This window comes from Bicyclus anynana, chromosome 17 (genome assembly GCF_947172395.1).
Source record: "Bicyclus anynana chromosome 17, ilBicAnyn1.1, whole genome shotgun sequence".
Taxonomy (NCBI): Eukaryota; Metazoa; Arthropoda; class Insecta; order Lepidoptera; family Nymphalidae; genus Bicyclus; species Bicyclus anynana.
Window position 1 is genome coordinate 156,413 of NC_069099.1, and position 19,891 is coordinate 176,303.

General features: G+C 35.0%; 1 protein-coding gene across 1 annotated transcript; it reads left to right on the forward strand.

Annotated features, from left to right (window-relative positions):
* Window positions 1–4,194: 4,194 nt before the first annotated feature.
* On the forward strand, window positions 4,195–15,092 carry LOC112049306 (monocarboxylate transporter 14). The gene is made up of 6 exons (XM_052886547.1): window positions 4,195–4,330; window positions 7,826–8,965; window positions 9,063–9,575; window positions 12,356–12,571; window positions 12,851–13,136; window positions 14,229–15,092. Exons 2-6 carry the CDS (start codon window positions 7,877–7,879, stop codon window positions 14,417–14,419), a joined length of 2,295 nt encoding a protein of 764 aa, XP_052742507.1. The 5' UTR covers window positions 4,195–4,330; window positions 7,826–7,876; the 3' UTR covers window positions 14,420–15,092.
* Window positions 15,093–19,891: the final 4,799 nt, after the last annotated feature.

A 19,891-nucleotide genomic window follows, 5' to 3' on the forward strand; every position in this document is an offset into this window, starting at 1 on the left:
GACAAGAACGAACGAACTTACTATAATATAGCACGCCATTGTTATTTGTAAAATTTTAAAGCTTTAAGATTATTTTACACTTTCTTTATCTGCGCTGATTACCACAATTTTATTTCAACTTAATTGCCGGAACCTATGCCTACCTATTTAGTTGATTAATATTTTACATAAATAATAAATCCTTGAATTGAAATTAAAAGTAGGGAAAATCAAAACAATTACATTGGCAACACTTACAAAATGAAGTCATCGGTTTCTATGACAACTAAATTCACGTAAAAATTATTCATTATTTTAACATAAGAATATTTATTTGTGCTACTTACACGTGAAATGTGATCCTATTCAGTTTCTTTTTTCTACCAACGGCATTTTTACACGAAGGAATAGCACAAGACGGCTTAATTTAATTAAATTTGTCACCTGTATAGCACGTTAAACAACACGACAAACACAGAGTGAGTAATCGTAAAATGTGTAGTTTAAATGGCTTCACTTCTTTGCGCTATCACTCCTTCTGGTGGTTTTCTGTATTCTGAGGTTAAAATAATGAATAATTTTTACGTGAATTTAGTTGTCATAGAAACCGATGACTTCATTTTGTAAGTGTTGCCAATGTAATTGTTTTGATTTTCCCTACTTTTAATTTCAATTCAAGGATTTATTATTTATGTAAAATACTAATCAACTAAATAGGTAGGCATAGGTTCCGGCAATTAAGTTGAAATAAAATTGTGGTAATCAGCGCAGATAAAGAAAGTGTAAAATAATCTTAAAGCTTTAAAATTTTACAAATAACTATGGCGTGCTATATTATAATAAGTTCGTTCGTTCTTGTTTGTTTGTGTGTTTGTTTGCACATTTGTTTGTTTTCGTGTGTTTGTTTGGTCTTTTGTTTGTTTGTGTACCTACTTGTTTGCTTGTTTGTTTGAGCAAGAGGATTAAATAAAATATTTTTATCTTCAAAACACATTCTTAAAAGATATTAAACCAATTAAATGGCCTTATTTATACTTGAATTTTAAGAGACATAAAAATTAGAGAAATAAGACGAGATAATAATAACTGTGCACGCGATTGAAATACGTATTTATAATAATAATATTATATAATTATATGGAATATATAAAATTATTATTGTAAATATGTATTTCTTTTGATTGTTAGTTGATAAGTTTTATAATAACCGTCTTATTATATCTATTATTTATTTGTCCTTGTCTTAAATTTTTTAGAGTTTATTTTCTTGCTGACTCTTAGCAATCACTAGAAAACCGGTCCCACTGTTTTTATTATTTACCATACAAGTTAACATTTAATGTGATGAACTGTACACTTATTGTTTTCCTTTTAACATTATAAATTTTTACCACAAAATAGGGAAAAATTTAACAGCCTCATGTACTAGCAACATTACGCGGGTGAGAATTGCGACGAGTGCAGGCTGTTGTGTACAATTTTTGGACACACTGCGAACTATAGAATGACATCTAAACGTGGCTTCTGGTGGTTTTCTGTATTCTGAGTGCGCACTATAGAATGACATCTAAACGTGGCTTCTGGTGGTTTTCTGTATTCTGAGTCCACAGTAACCTACAGATTTAATAAGTAAGTATTAAGAATATAATATTGAAAATCTAAACGCTAAATTATTCTAAGGCAATATGACATTTTTTTTAGCATAACAATTAAATCAGAAACTAAGCCTTTGGGAATTACTAAAAATCAATTATTCTATATATTATCCTATTTTTATACTATTTAGTGTTTTAGTAGTCTACACTAATATTTTAAAGAAGTAAGATTTGAATTTTAGCCGACTTCAAAAAAATGTGGAGGTTGTCAATTTGAAACTATGTTTTTTTATTTGTTTATTTGTACCTATGTTAAATTAGCACAAAAAACAAATGAACCGATATTTGAAGTGTTTCATCATTAAAAAGGTACATCTTTACCAAGTAACGTTGGCTATGTTTAATTCCCATATTCCCACAGGAAGTGGAACTAAACTACGCGGGTGAAACCGCAGGGCATTTGCTAGTAGCCTGGATGATAAAAGAGGATATCCACAGGAAAAGACCCAGGAACGAAAAAGAAGGTCACCGGACCAACAGCCAATTATGTTTAAATTATTTCAATTAGCCATAAAGACTGCTAGGAGTTTAATTTCTATAGAAATATGTATTCCGGTAGTAATTCACCGGACGACATCTGTGATTAAAGAGCTCTTTTATTGTTTCTTATCTGCACTTTTTCCCTATCCCTACTCTACACTACTCCACCCCTACCCTACACCTAACCTACCCCTACCCTCTAACTCTTAAATGTTTGTATGAAATAGAAAATGTTTTTATGGTTATCCCGGCAATTATTCTAATTTTTCTCACCTTTTAAACCTTTCTATATATCCACGAACTTTTTAATATCAAGTGATAAATCCGTTCAGCCGTTCTCGAGTTTTAGTATTAGGGTAAAAGTGGTCAAATATAGTCCATCATCCGTCGTTGGCAGTCAGTAAGTCATAGTCAAGCCATGTCATCCTTTAACAAGACGAAGACAACCTTAGTAAAACTTTTGTTGATCCACCGAGAAAATTGAATTAATCACTTCACTTGTGCCTTTACACAACTTTAAAGCTATTATACTAATCATCGATCTCCTATAGAGGTCAATGATACTAATATCTTGTACATATGTTTTCTGTGCCAATATTATAAAGCCGAAGAGTTTGTTTGTTTGTTTGCTTGAACACGCTAATCTCAGGAACTACTAATTCGATATTAGGTCCGATTTAAAAATTCTTTCAGTGTTAGATAGCCCATTTATCGAGGAAGGCTAAGAAGGAAAGACTATATGTATATTATCCCCGTATTCATACTGGAACAGGAATCACGTGGGTGCCCGCGCGCGACTTCAGCTAGTTATTGAATAAAATTCATTCCACTTTAAGCAATAAAACTCTATAATACAGCAAATCAATGAAAATAAAACCTTTTAAAGCTCTTTAAAAAGTTCTACTGCTGTTGACTGTCTATCTCAGAGTTAAGGATCTGTAGGTCACAGCATCCCGCGTACTATTTCAATTAATCCCGTTATCGCTTATATTTCATTGTCTACTATTAATAGTTTCACTGTATTATGTGTAGTACGGTAACCTCACTGTTGATTGTTAATTCAGGACTTGATATAATAAAATATTTTTCACCCCCAATCACTCCCAACAATTCAAACCCCAAGGGATGTTTTTAACGAGTAGCCATTAAATTAAACAGCTAGGCAAATTACAGATGGATTGGACAAATATATTAAAGTTTTTAGGGTTCCACAATAGGACAAAACGGAAACTTTATAGCATCACTTTTTTGTTCGTCTGTCGTATATCTCATATGTATCGAATAAACTAAATTGTCATATTTACAGTCCCTAAAAGCTTCAAATAATATAAAGCTACAAGTTTTAAGATTGAGGGTACTTATATGCCGCAAAAAGGAATATTATAGAGTACGTCCATAAATCTATAACGCATTTATTCGGATAGCTGCCGTTAAATTCAAGTTCAAAATTCAAAAATTCAAATTCAAAATTCATTTATTTCAAGTAGGCCTAGTTTAAAAACACTTCTACGTCAGTTGACTATTTGTAAAGATTCTACCACCGGTTCGGAAGGCAGGTTCTGCTGAGAAGATACCGGCAAGAAACTCAACAGTTGCTCTTTTAAAAAAATCATACAATATTATAATTTACAATTGATGACAACATTACAATTTCTTAAAGTTTTACTTCTTGTGTGAAGGTGGAAGCTGATCCAATCCAAGCATCTTTATCATTGAGGAACTCATCAATGGTGTAGTAACCTCGACTAAGTAAATGTTACTTGACACATTGCTTAAATCTATGCATCGGCAGGTCCATCACAGTATTGGGGATCGTATACACCCAAACCTACAAAAGATTTTTTTACTCTTTGGAGACGATATGCAGAAATGCAGAATTTAACATAAGTCCGCCAACCTGCCTTAGCAGCATGGCGCGGATTTACTCCCTCCACTCCTAAATAGGACGGATTGGCCCTGTTGTGTTAAAATAGGCAGATAAAGATGATTCAAGTCCCCATTAACACGTCAGTTGGTCACCCTATCAGACAATAGTTTCGCGAAGGCTGCTATATAAGCGAGATTTCTCTTCAGTACAGCATCCGACTGTGCCGCGTACAACCGTGAGATGTGCCGCCCGGTGCATAGTCTTATCATTAGCACATAGGTACTAAGTGATAACCTATGTACAAAACTATAGTGGAATAGGTGCTATACCAAAAACTCTTTTATAAATAGTGAGTATTTTTTTCAATCAATCAATCAATTTTTATTTCGCCAGAATATAGTACATTTACATTTTTGTTTTTTTTTTTTATTCTTTACAAGGTACATAGGTCTTATATTATATTTTAACACATATCCTGCCATAGTTGGCGTGCAAAAGTTAACAGATCTTACAAATTAATTTACAAATTACAAATTTACAAATAATAAAAATAAAACAAAGTTCGAATTAATTAATGTTAATATAAATGTCAATAAAAAATGTCAATATAAATGTCACTTTTATGGTTAATGTCCCTATTTCAAGTTTTCACTCATGTAATCATTGACGCTATAGTACAACTTTTTCATTAATAAATCAAATAATGTCTTCCTAAATTTATTTACAGCTATTTTTTTTATGTATTCAGGCAATTTGGATTTTGTTTATTTTTTTGAATCAATGTAATACAAAACTATTAAGAAAAATTATCCCTACTTTACATGCACGGGAGGTAAATATTTTTCAAGTTTTTATTTTACGATTTTGTTCACATTTTGTATATAGGTACATACTCATGCTAAATTACAGTTTTTTACCCGACTGCGTCTGAAGTAGGGTAATGTTTTTAGTAATAGTCTCTGCGCTAAACTGCAGATAGACGGACGGAAGGACAGACGGACATGGCGAAACTATAAGGGTTCCTTGTGGACTATGGAACGAAAGGAATCCAAAAAACTAATACCTATTAATTTAAAATAAAATTATTAACTTACTAGCTTTCAAATGAAAAAAAACCGCATCGAAATCGGTTCGTCCGTTTGAGAGTATGATGACACAAATAGACAGACATCGACTTCAAAGCTATAACACCGTCTTTGCGTCCGTCTTATCTTTTTTCGTCGCGGGTTAAAAAACTGACAGCTTCTGAAAATAATACATACAATATTAAAAAAAATATACAATGTACCATAGACTTATTTATATATTATTTATATAGTGAATTGATTATTGTAAATTATAATGTTTTTTATAATGATATTGCAAGCTGTAAGTCGGAATTTGGTGTTTATTTCAATAAGATCTGACTGTAACCTGAATTCGCAATAAATAAATTTTGATTTGATTTGATTTGACTTATTACCGCTATATAAAAACGATCATAGAACGTTCTTTTTTTGAAGTCAGTTAAAAAGGTCTAAAAAATGTTTGCCGTTTGTCTGTTCCCTTAGGACAAATATGACATCATATTAGTCATTGCGCCTGTGCTAAGCCAGGCTAGGTAGAGCGTTAGTTAAAAAAAGTGTTTTATATACATAGCAGCCAATGGACAGGCTGGTCACATGGTGGTACGTGATTACCACTCCATTACCCCATAATCGTGAATACCAAGTACTGCCATTGCATTGCCGGCTTTTTGTTTATTCGTAATAGAAAACTGCAAATTATGTATACTTTTCTCTGTCTACATTTTTATGTGTGTGTATAAATTCTGAAAATAATTGTGTAGGTAATTCATATTTCATTAATTATTACTTGCTGGTTTATGTTATTCATTATTATGTATTTTTTGTGTATTATTTTTTTGGTTATAGAATAATAGTAAAATTGTAACTATTAATAAAATCTAATTATTGTACATATTGACAATGGATGTCTTTTATTTCGATTAATTTTAAGAAAATTTGTAAATTACTTGTAAAACTCTAAAAAATAAAATGGTGTTGCAAATATAGTTGGAAAATAGTAAAGCGTAAAAAATGCAATTTCACCAAATTCTTATACTTGAGAAAATTTAGGTAATTACGATTTCATGTTCAAATAGTTTTTAGCAACGGTTTTTCTAGGGAAACAGCATTAACAAAACTATTTTCAGATTGCTATTGTTTGATTAAAAAATGCGTAAAATGGTATACTATATGTTAGGTTCTGTTAAAGATGGCCACAAATCCCATAGTCGATACTCCGTAAATTTGGAAGCAGATAAATTAATTAAGCTATTCTCTTTAAACTATTTAAATGTGATTTGTTAGATTTTTAGACGTAAGTTTACTGTAATCAGCCAATAGCGTCGACGCAGAGAAACATTGACCAATCAGAGCAGAGAGAGTGACGTAGTGGGTCGACGAGTTGGAGGGAAAGGATATATGGTAGAGAGAGGACAAAAGAGAGATCGGTGTGAGGAAAAAGTCAATAATTATATGTAAAAGTGCATAAATACCCATGTATTATCATTGATTATTCTTATGTATTATAAATACAATAGATTATATGCGATAATTCTGGTGAAAAAGGCAGTTGTGTTTTTATTCCCGCTGACTCGGCTTATATATATTTACTACATATATACTTTACTTCACATTGTGTATTAATTATTATCTCAGACGCCTAACCAGACATGTTTACCTTCGTAAATCAATAGCTTTAAAACAAACAAAATTCTGATTTATATAGTTGAGTCATAGCGTAAAGTTTCCATAACTAATAAGTATATGTCATGAATTACAAATTACAAATACCGAAGTCATATATAATAAAGGAAAATTAAAAATAGCAAACTTATAACGTAATAATTATTATCAAAGTAAACAGTTATAACTATTTTTAACCAAATTTATTAAAAGGTTAAAATAAAAAGGTTTTCAAATTGTGTATTTTTTATTGTTTCTTACTCATAACTTCGTTCCTTCGAATTTTGAAACTTTTTGTTTATTTCCGTTTTTTAAAAATATTCGTTTTTATAGTTGGCTCTTGAAAGTAAAATAACTGAAAAATTGTCCAAATTTCTTACTTTAAAAGATCAGATTTTTAAATAGGCCTAATATTCGGACTTTGGTTTTGCACCGCGTCGATAGTGGTAGATTTTGAAAAATTACGCCCTAAAAGAAGGCTCAATGTGATGGGAAAATCGATTTTCATCCGCTGGTATCTTATCATGTTCACAAAAGACAGTATAGCAAATACGTATTCTTTAAAAACAGTGATGACATTACATTTTTCTCAATATTTGTCCTGTTTTAAAAATTTTGTAACAATTTTAATAAAATACATAATCTTTACATAAAAATGGAACCGGCTTCAAAAACGTATTTCAGTTATTTTGATTTTAATACAAAATGATTGAACCGATTTTCATGTTAATGAAATGGGACCAAACTGAAAGTATACTTCTTCCAAACAAAAAAAGAATTTTCAAAATTGGTTTTAAAAAGACGAAGTTATGAGGTAACAAACATTAAAAAAACCATACGCGTCGGATTGAGAACTTCCTCCTTTTTTGAAGTCGGTTAAAAATACAACAAATATTTATCAATCTAAAATAAATATTTATTATTTATTGATCGATAGGCTTCGGATGTAGCTTGACTGTAGATAACATTGTCTATGAATTTTATCAGCACTCATCAAATTCATCATCATTCATTTTCCTGATAGTAGCGAAGTACAAAGTGCTGATTTGGCATAAACAAATCCTAGTAACCTAAGGAAGGAAGAAATCAATCATTTATTATCAATTTTGTTTCAGATTACAAGTAATTTATGAGATATCGTAAGCTAGACGGAACAAAATACAAAAATGGTTGGCAACGAAACTAAAAAACCTAACGATGTTGCTCGAGATGAAAATGGCCAAGATTTGAAAGACCTCAACAAAATTAACTCGCTTAAATTAGAGGACAATTATACAAAAGATGTCGTACATTATACTAAGGATGAATCACCTCCTGGAGAACGAGTTAAATTTGAGGGGCTGGATGATATTGACAGTATATGCTCCAAAGATGATGACAAACTGCCACCAATACCTGACGGAGGGTGGGGTTGGGTTGTGGTGTTCGCTGCATTCCTCACCGCGTCGTGTGCTGATGGACTCACATATTCCTTCGGTATACTACATGAAGAATTTATCAACTATTTCCAAGATTCACAATCAAAAACGTCACTAATAGGTAGCTTATTTATTTCAATACCTCTGATCTCCGGACCAATTATGAGTGCTTTAGTAGATAGGTATGGATGCAGAACTATGAACATGGCCGCCGGTATACTGTCGACTATCGGTTTCTTGCTTGCATCGCTGAGTAATAGTATTGAAATGTTGTGTGTAACATTAGGTGTTATAAGTGGTTTTTCGATGGGCATTTTCTACGTTACCGCAGTAGTGTCAGTTGCGTTTTGGTTTGACAAAAGAAGGACTTTAGCAGTGTCTATAGCTCACACTGGTGTAGGTTTTGGTACATTGGTGTATTCACCACTGACGAACTATTTGCTGCAAATATATGACTGGAGGAATACACTCGTTCTGCTAGGTGGAACTGTTTTGAATATGTGTGTGTGCGGAGCTTTAATGAGGGACCCGGACTGGATAATAATTAAAGAACATAGAGAAAAAATGGAGGCAAAGAAGTCGAGGTCTAGAAGATCGTCAAGTGCTGGCTCAATATCATCTAAATCGATTGGTAATGAATCAGTTTACCTAGACGCCGATGAGTTAAATGATTTATTAAAGAGTGGAAGAAGTCCTGAGTACATTCTGGCTATGCTGACCACATCAGTAGCAGAAGCTGAAAAGCTGGAGGCTACTACGCAAATGAATGCGGAGATAGCTACCAAAAGAGCTAATTCTGATGTACATCTTCCTACGTTTGTACAACATCATGATCAAGTAAGTCCACGTAATACACTCGTTACAAAAAGCTTTCAACTGCATTTATTGTACTGTTACGCTATTATTATAAACATTTAAAATTCTGTTATTCCAGGTGCCAGCGGAGGTGATAGAGAAATTGATGACAAACAAACGCCTTTACAATATAATACTCCACAACTACCCACACATACTCACGAGGAGACGCTCCGAGGAAAACGTAAATGTAGAACCTCCTATATCTGTGAAAGAACCAACGAAAATGAACATGACACTAATGGCTAAGAAACCAAAAACACAAAATGAATTCAAGCAAGAAACTGAGCAAAATAAAGCAATAAAGAAAGACTTAGCTCCTAAAGAAGCAGATATTAAACCGTCAAACGCACTTGCAATTCCTAAAGAGCCAAGTAAAGGCGTACCTATCCAGCCTGCTCAAGCGAACTGGATATCAAGGCAAATATCCACAGACCATCATTACTTGAGAGATATGCCTCTATACAAGGGCTCGATGATGTACAGAGGAGCCATGATGAACATTCCTAGGTACAAGCTACGTGCATCGTCTCTACCTGATATCTATAGAAATTCTACGTGGTCGATATGGTCCGGTTCTGATAACGAAAAGGTAAGATAAGCAAAATGTCAATATCTCCAATCAATCAATCACCTTTAGGACAGATGCATATGATGAGAATGCAAAACTGGGCGTATTGGTATGATTTATGAAAGTATGACTATCATCATAATAAACAACCCATATTCGGCTCACTATTGAGCACGAGTCTCCACTTAGAATGAGAGGGGTTACGGGGCTAGGCCTCAGTCTACCATGCTGGCCCAATGCGGATTAGCAGACTTCACACACATAGAGAGTAATTAAGAAAATTTTCAGGTATGCAGGTTTCCTCACGATGTCTGTCCTCCACTGTTTGAGACCCCGCCATAATAAAAATGTTATACACGACTTACATATTGCATAGATTTGCAAATAAAATATCATGTCTTGTACGTGAAAGTATAGGAAATAAACTTATCTATAAATATAACTGCCGCCGGATATCTAAATTTAATGATTTATTTAAACAATTAAATTAAAAAAAAACATAGTAATTTTTAAAACTTACCTAGTTAATTTACAAAATTAATTAATTTTGAACACAAAACTTTATAATACAAATATTAAAATCGCGTATCAATACCTAAATAAAATTGAAGTGTCTGAGAAGTTTGAGATTTCAAGATAACTGTGTTTTATCAAGTGCTTATAGTTATTTACACGAAACTATAACAATATAAATTTTTTTAATTCTCGTCTGTCTGTCTGTTTGTCCGGGTTAATGTCTGGTCCTGGTTAATTTAATCCTGAACTGATTTTAGCGGGACTTTCACTGGCAGATAGAGGAAGTTATTAAACAATATTTAGGCTACTTTTTATACCGTAAAAATCAAAGGTATTTCACGCAAACAAAGTTGCGGGCGTCCGATAGCATTTAATAGGTATTTTCTTCTATTTTTGAAATATTTTTTCTGACGTTGAATTTTGTTGCACACAGTATGCAAAGGAGATGTCCCAAAATTGCCCCAGGTGAAATAAAAAATACCAAGAGACCCAAAAATATAAATAATAAAATTTTTTCTAGGAAATAGTGGGATTTTAAAAATCATTTTAATTTTTACTTTCTAGATAGGTAGGTATTATGTGAGATGTTATGTTATGCAATAACCCTGCTGTTTACTCGTAGGATCAAAAATAAAACTTATAAATTAATCTAGATCTCAATCCAATCGTAAAAGTTTCATTGTGACGCATTAACGTTTTTTTTTATCTGGGGCAAACAATGTATGGAGAGTGGGACATCTTCGTTCATCAAAATCGGTTCATAAGTTTAGGATTTAATAATCAAACAACGTGAGATGAATTTTTTAAATGCTTAATAAGGATAAATAAATACGTACACAACCGAGTTATGTACCGATTCGCACGCTAAGTATTTACTGGTAAAAATTTAATTGTATCAACATGCATTCAGTGTTTTCCTTAACACTGTGTTTACGACAATAGAAGCTATTTCCATATCAAGATCATTAAAAAAATAAATGATCTTGATATGGATATAGATTACTTTGTTTGTAGTTAAACACTATTATCATTTAGTACATAAAAAGTGATTATATGTGGATCCAGTTAATCCTATATGACGCTGTCATAACATTTATTTTTGAAACCGGTTTAAATGACTGTCTATGCAAGTACCTACTATAATAATCTATACTAATATTATAAAGACACAGTAAAAATATAAGATAAAGAGGTAACCTGGTAATCTCTGGAACTACTAAACCGATTTTAAAAATTCTTTTACCACTCGAAAGCTACGTTATTTGTGAGTGTCATGGGCTATAGTTTATCCCTGTATTCTTATAGGAACGGGAACTACGCGAGTAAAACCACGAGGCGTCGTTTAGTATACAATACACTCATAAAAGTCAGTAATGATCTAAGAGCATGGTTTATCAACTGATGGTATTATCATACTTTAGTACGGTAGGTAAATAAGGGGTCTGGACCTTGGTGGCTTTTGGAAAGTAGCAGGTTTTTCCTAAGGTTTGCTAAGGTTTATAATAGCGATCGGGGATATAATTTCTTATATTATAACAGAGATAATATAAAATTACACTTTATACTTGTACAGCTCTGGGTCTGGCCCTGGAAAATTTGCTAAATTCCATATCCACCACGTTCCAATGCGACCACCAAACAGTGCAGGGTTCTGAGATGCACAAGAAATGTGGCTCGAGACCGTTCCTACAAGAAGAGAGTAAATGATAATGATGATGATTTGTTAATGTATCATCACCATCACCATCATTATCATCGATAGACATCCACTGCTGGACATACACCTCTTGCATTCTTCTTCTTCTTCGTCGTTACACTCTTGGCAGAGTGGTCGTGGTCGTCATTTGGGCGCGGTGGCAAGCCTCACTATCCATCGCCATTCCTCTTGCATGGTCACTCCTAAACACAACGGTCTCGAGCCTCCAGCATTCAGTGGATCCCTGCAACCCGCTTGATATCTTTGGTCCGGTCGCCATCCCAACACCTTGGGTCCCCAACGTCTATCGGCTCTTCGAACTGTGTGGCCTGTCCATTGCCATTTCAGCTTCCCGACTTTCTGAGCTATGTCAGTGACTTTGGTTCGTCTGCGGATCTCCTCATTCCTGATTCGATCGAATTCGAAGCATAGCCCGCTGAGTGACTTGAGCCTAAGGTTTGATAAGTAAGCGATCAAGTCATCACTGGCAACACACACTGTTTGAAGACTTTCGTCTTCAGGCACTGGGGGTTTTTGGACGAAAAAGGTCGCTTCGTTGTTAATGTAATTGTCACTTGTTTTTTTCTAGAAATGGTACGACCGCCTGATAGACGGTTTAAAGTCGACCTTTGACTTCCGCATGTTCACCGAGTTTCACTTCTTCCTGTTCAACATGGCGTCGCTGATCCTGGCCGTGTGGGCCATCATCCCCTACTTCTTCCTCAAGTCCTACATGTCTGCCGTCAACATGGAGGGCGGCGCCACCATGATTGCTATTGTTGGCATCGCCAGCGGTATTGGTATTGTAAGTTCTAATTACATTAAAATAATTTTAGAATAAACATATTTTTAGCAGACTCAGAAGTGCATTACAAATTCAGAAGGTTATAATTTGCAATATTTGTCAGAATTTGCAAGTTTGTTAATTAAAAATCAAAGTCTAACCAAAATAAGACCCTGGAATGACAGAGAATACCTTGAGCAGTCCCAGAGTCTCGTGACTCCGGATGCAGGTTTTAGGGATCCTTCCGACATGCGCACTCACTGCTCCATTCACTGCTCAAAATGTTGTTAATTTTTTTAGGTAGTACTTGGCTGGGCCGGCGACCAACCCTGGATAAATGTCACAAAAGCGTTCGCAATTTGCTTATTCATCTGTGGCATTTCTATCGCCGCCTACCCTCTCTGCATCAACAACTACTGGGCTTTGGCAGTCGTGTCTGTCATCTTCGGCTGGTCCTATGCTAGCTCGTACGCCTACACTCCGGCCATTCTGATCGAACTGGTGCCTATTGACTACTTCACGCTGGGATATGGATTGATATTGCTGAGTCAAGGCATTGGCCATCTGTGTGGACCACCTATAGGAGGTATGTTAACTAGTTGTATCCGGCTCGAAGGACCATTTTGTACGCTAGCTCTTACGTCTACACTCCGGTCATTTCAATCGAACAGGTGCCTATTGACTACTTCACGCTGGGATATGGATTGATATTGCTGAGTCAAGGCATTGGTCATCTGTGTGGACCACCTATAGGAGGTATGTTAACTAGTTGTATCCGGCTCGAAGGACCATTTTGTACGCTAGCTCTTACGTCTACACTCCGGTCATTCTGATAGAATTGGTGCCCATTGATTTCTTCACGCTGGGACACGGATTGATATTGTTGAGTCAAGGCATTGGCTATCTGTGTAGACTACCTATAAGAGGTATGTTAACAATTTATATCCGGCTCGAAGGACCATTTGGTACGCTAGTTCCTACGTCTACACTCCGGTCATTCAGATCGAATTAATGCCCATACTACACGCTGGGATATGAGTTGATATTGCTGAGTCAAGGCATTGGCCATCTGTGTGGACCACCTTTATGAGCTATATTAATTATTTGTATCCGGCTCGAAGGACCATTTTTTAATGCTTAATAAACACACAGAGTTAGTTTAATTGGAACTACTTCTTCTTGCGGAAAATACTCGTATATGGTGACTGTGACAGTTGGGATAAAACTCATTGATATTATTCAAAAGGCTGTAGGACCACAAACATTCTGTTTCTGCCCTTTATTTCAAAGCTTGAATTATATCTATCTGACATGTCGTATCATAATGCCTCAGAACCGAATCGGTTTCATACTAAATGTATGAATTGACATCTTGTGCCACGTGTCGACACGACCTATAAATACGAGTATTTGTCGTGTCGATACGGCACATGTTGACTCGCCACATAAATGTAATTTCACTTTGGCACAGGTTTAATTATAATATAGATATATGAAGTGCTAACGCTATTTTTTCTACATTTGATTAATTTTATTTGAAAGGATCCTTCCTCAATCCAATCTCATTCCATATAGGAGTTATGTCCAAGAAATTAAAAAAACATTATAATTCGTTTATTTGCCTACACCTTTATCCTACTGTTTCTTCTAGTCTAACATTTCTTTCTCTTGTAACCAGGTCTGCTCTTCGACATAACCAAAAGCTGGGACTTGACATTCTACGTCGGCGGCTTGTGGGTGATCCTCGCTGGTATCCTCGTCGGCATCATCCCCTACACCAACAACATGCGCATGTGTGGCTCGGCGCCATTGCTGAAGGACTTGGACGACGGGACCAGCACTAAGAACTCCGTCCATATGCATGTGTGAACATGAATCATAACCAGCCGATGAACGTTCACTGCTGGACACTGGCCTTTTGTAACGACTAGAACAGCCTGTATTCAGTGGTTCCAGATATCGGAGAGTGTTGGGGATCAAAAAGCAAATCATATAAAAACTCAAGTAGGCTCAGTTCGCATCGTTTAATTATATTTTAAGCCCTGAAGCAAAATGAGGGCATAAGTGTGATCGTCGTGTCTCAAATGGGTGAACCATTTGGATTCGCTGTATTTATTGACTGCTGGTTTTCAGAGTTTACAAGATATGGGGCAATGAATGTATTACAAAAATGTAAGTTACATTTAAAATACCCTCAACCCTATTTACATTATCAAAACTATACAATTTATCCTCATTTCGATAAGGACAATTGATTTCGTTGGATCAGCTCACATATTGCAGTTCCATAAACTTGATGGAGCGTAATTCTGACGTAGAAGTCGTTACTTTAGTCTAAATCACGATATGTACTTACAAATATCCCTACAAAAAGAAAATAGCAGGACTATTTTGAAGTCGGTTAAGAAGTTTAGGTGAATGTGTGCTTACCAAAGCCAAAGGTTAGGAATTGATACGTGCATGCATGCCAAAGTTTAGCATCTAGTGAATAAAGAATTTATTAGTTATTAAGGTTCTATTTAATAAATTATGATAAATATGGTGTTGTTGTTTTATTCATAGCAATATCGATGCAGTTTCTTTAGATATTATTAATGTTTAATTGTTTATTTTAGTTCTTCGTTTATGCGTTAGTTACCACAAAGTCTATATGGTAATTCAGGGTATAATTCTATTATTTTATCTTCATTCGAAATTTGACCAAAATCGGTACTGTAGGTAGTTGTTGCGTGTAGGAGTAACAAACATACCTACACACTCGCACAAACTTTCGCCATAAATAACTATCCAATGCTTATAGTCTATGTGGTTTCGGATAATGAGACCTCGGGTTCGACTCCTAGGTCGGGCTATGAAATATTAAGTGTTTTTCTTTTGATAGTACCTATCTACCTATCTGTACCTCGTCGTCATCAACCCATATTCGGCTCACTGCTGAGCTCGAGTCTCCTCTCAGAATGAGAGGGGTAAGGCCAATAGTCCACCACGCTGGCCCAATGCGGCCGTGAAGGCCGTGATAGCCCAGTGGATATGACCTCTGCCTCCAATTCCGGAGGGTGTGGGTTCGAATCCGGTCCAGGGCATGCACCTCCAACTTTTTCAGTTGTGTGCATTTTAAGAAATTAAATATCACGTGTCTCAATCGGTGAAGGAAAACATCGTGAGGAAACCTGCATACCGGAGAATTATCTTAATTCTCTGTGTGTGTGCAGTCTGCCAATCCGCATCTGTACCTACTACCTACTTATGTTGGGAAGTTGGTCCCTTGAAATGAGATCTGCTACTACTCGTTACAGATTCAAACATTGTGACCAAAGCTCGTCAACCCACTTCGGAGCAGGGCAGTGAAACCAAGCTAGAAATATTTTCTTCTATAAAAAGTAGGCCTGTAGCCATCTCGTCGATTGTCTATCTACAATCGCAAAAAATTTAAACAATATATGAGAATGACATTCGATAACGACAGATCACGTGGTCAAGTTTAGCGATCGGATCTGTCATTCCCATACATTTTTTTAGTTTTCGAAGCGTTAGCGTTTGTAGAAAGAGAATCGTCGAGACACATGGCTACAGGCCCTGGCCCTTTAATAGGCTTTTAAAAGCAGGCTGAAAATTATGACGTATTTTTTTTTACCTTTTACAAAGAACCCTTTAGGTGGCTGATCCTCTAATGCTATTTACTTGAGTATTTTCACGGGTATTTCTCGCATAATAAAAAGTAATAGGCATCATAAAACTGTAATGGCATTTGCTTATAGTATCAACTCGCTAATGCCATGAATACATTTATTACATCAAAATAAATACAAGCAGCGTCACTGGCGACGCCTCTCAAATATTATTATTTGTTATGAGTCTGATACCTAAACGTTGTGGCCTAGATTTAGTTATCAGATATCATTTTCCTCTGACGAGGTTCATAGAGATCGATTTTAGCGATAAAGGTGCCTATTACAGCTATGAGTTGAAGTGTTTTTTTATGTTTTTTACCTCATAACTCTGTCATTTATTAACCAATTTTCTTTTTTGTTTTTAAAGAAATTCAGATTGGTCCCATTTCATTGTCATGAAAATCGGCTAAGAAATTTTGTGTTAAAATCAAAATAGGTAACTGAAATACGTCTTTGAAGTCGGTTCCATTTTAAACGACTTCAAAAAAAAGGAGGAGGTTGTCAATTCGTAGGAATCTTTTTTTTTTAGTTAGTGATAATGTTCAATTCTGTAACAATCACAATGATATCTCTAATAATGACCTAGACGGTTTAACGTCTTGTCTGAAGCACGGGGTGTTTTTTTTTATTATTCTTTACAAGTTAGACCTTGATCTCACCTGATGGTAAGTGACGATGCAATCTAAGATGGAAGCGGGCTAACTTGATAGTAGGAGGATGAAAGTCCACACCCCTTTCGGTTTCTACATGATATCGTACCGGAACGCTAAATCGCTTGGCGGCGGTCTTTGTCGGTAGGGTGGTAACTAGCCACGGCCAAAGCCTCCCACCAGCCTGACCTGGACCAATTAAGAAAACCTTAATCAGCCCAGCTGGGGATCGAACCCAGGACCTCCGTCTTTTAAATCCACCGCGAATACTACTGCGCCACGGAGGCCGTCAAATAATGTAATGTAACATTATTAACTTCCCGATAAGGTCATACTCAAATCATCAAAACCGAAGCCAAATTGCCTAGCCACTGATTGAGTTAGACAATTTTGGCTTATACGCAGGGATACAAATAAAACACTGACAAAACTTTACAGTGACAACTTTAATAAGACTTATACGAAAAGACAACAATCTGAGATATCAGAAGTCTCAGAATATAGAAAACTCTAGACGGTGTGATCGCGCATAGGAATGAAACCGTTGAAATTACTCTTTTTTGGTGTAATTTCACGAACAAGCGATTAGTTACTCTGTGTATGCCGTGTTGTGTGCCATGCAATTTTTAAACACAATATTGACGGTATAACGTGGTGGTCATTTATATATTAGTATATTATTTTGCTATCCTCCGCGAAAAGTCGACGAACCCATGCGACAACATCACCCAGGTCCGACAAAATACTCTCTACGTACGTTTCACCCCGAAACCGGAGTATCCTCAGGAGATGTTTACTCTACAACGTGCAATTGCGAGTATTTTGTCAGACCTGGGTGACGTTGTCGCATGGGTTCGTCGGCTTTTCGCGAAGGATAGCGAAATAAATAAATCATTATATAATCATGATGTACTTCCGCAAAGTGACGCCTGCTTTTATCCAATAGTGGTTTCTGGTGTTTTCTGTATTCTGAGTCAGAAGTGACTATCACACTCAGCTGCCAGCAGTCAACGCATAGTAAAGAAATGACTAAAGAAACTGAACTGCACGTATTTGCGGTTACGCTTGCGTCTGTCTCCAATCCAAAACATAATAAGTGTTACGTAATCTCTGCCTAAGAGGTGTGATTCCGCTATTTTTATACTCGTCGATGTTGCCATGGAAATGAGCGATGTCACATCGCTGTATGTTTACAGAATGCAGGGTCCGTAGGCGTTTACAGGGGGGGAGGACCTGTGAGTATCTCTGCGTGATCGAATCGTAAATGAGGAGATCCACAAAAGAACTCTCAACTTAACGATAACAGATGTCCATCGCTTGATAATGATGATCTATAAACGTTTTTAGGTTTTTAGGTTTATATAATATTACTTTAAAATGCAAATGCAACCGTAAAGACGTCAGTGTCAGAAGCTTGACATCAACAAATAATAGTATAAATTTACTTGACTGTGGTTCATTGACAAAAAGTCAAAGTCATACAATTGTAATAATTAAATGCGTGGAAATATGTCTTCAGTCACGTGACCTATTTGTTGATCAAACAATGTGACAGTTACATGTAAGGTAATAGTTTTTTCGTATCACCCATAAAATTGCACTTTTTAAATCAGAATATTAAAATATTTATTTATTTCAATAATATATTTGAATCTGTACCTATATCAATAAATCTTTGAACCTGAAATTCAAGATTATATCGTCTGCTGAAAATACGAACCTGTTAAGTGATAAAATTTTAAAAATCGCACTGTTTTTAAAATCAGGGTTTATGTTTGAAAAATGAGATAAGTATGTAAAATTATAGTTATACATATAGGTACTTTTGTAAATTTGTGATGAAAGCCAAGTGTGACGTCGACAACATATTGTAATGAAAAAAAATGTATAGGTACACAATTAAAATTAAATTCGAACAATTTAAATTCCAAAACACGAACAAAACGTTTTTGTGATATTAATTTGAAGAATATAATCGTGTACCAATTTATTATAATTAATTATAAAATATATTTCTGATTAGGTAGATCTTTATTAAAATAATAGATACATAAAAGTCCCCTAAATACCCTTACAGTTAAATTTATCAATTGAAATCCGACAGGACTAGGGTTCAATCTTCGTTATTATTCTACATTTTAACCCCCCCACTTGAAAATAAGGGGTGTTATAAGTTTGATGTAGCTATCTTTGCGTTTGTTTTTGGCACCACAGCTTCTTGAAAGAGATCGATTATGATGCGGACTTTGGTTTGAAAGCTAACAAGAGTGAGACGCTTCTTTTAGTGCAGTGTCTCTTAATTTTAGGAAAATTGTTAAAAGCGTGTTAATCAGATGATGGCAAGAATTTCTGTCGTTAAAGTCGATTATCTAGTGATTATGACAAGCTATTTCATTAGCTTATAAGCTATTCATGACTCTCGAGGATTATTAATTTTAACTTGTTTCTTCAACTGTACCTGTCTTTAGTACTCACTGAGAGTACTGCAAAGTACGACAGACAGTACAGCGTACAGCCGGTCGGTTGAACTTCTTTGTTTAAAATTTTAATCAACTTCTTAACTGTAAAGACATTTAGGCGTTATATACATTTCGACAATATAAATATTATACATAGAAGCTCTGCATAACCAACGAATCAATAACATGAACTAAATTCTTTCTTCAAAATATACAAATTATGCAGATAATCTTTAGTAGTAGTAGAAAGTGCGTACAATACTCAAATCGTTGTGCACAAAACCGGCTTATCATTTAAATTAAACTTTAAATAAATGTGTAATAATTTATGTAAAGTTCAATTATTTTCTTTTTACTACATACTTACGATGTGTAAGTAATCAGATAAATATGAAGTTAATATTGGAATGCGTTTTAAAAATTAAAGTAATTACATATAATATACATGTCTGTATTTTCATAAATTAAATTTTTTAGAGTATTTATAAACTTTTGAATAAAACATACAGTAAGTATTTAACTTACTGAATTTTTTATTCAAAAGTTTAGATGGAATAGCAA

Bases quoted from the DNA above. Each gene is read 5' to 3' on its own strand.
- LOC112049306 (XM_052886547.1), top strand. From the start codon at position 7,877: ATGGTTGGCAACGAAACTAAAAAACCTAACGATGTTGCTCGAGATGAA. The intron at 9,576-12,355 runs GTAAGATAAGCA...GTTTTTTTCTAG, and splicing joins CCGGTTCTGATAACGAAAAG to AAATGGTACGACCGCCTGAT. The intron at 12,572-12,850 runs GTAAGTTCTAAT...TAATTTTTTTAG, and splicing joins TCGCCAGCGGTATTGGTATT to GTAGTACTTGGCTGGGCCGG.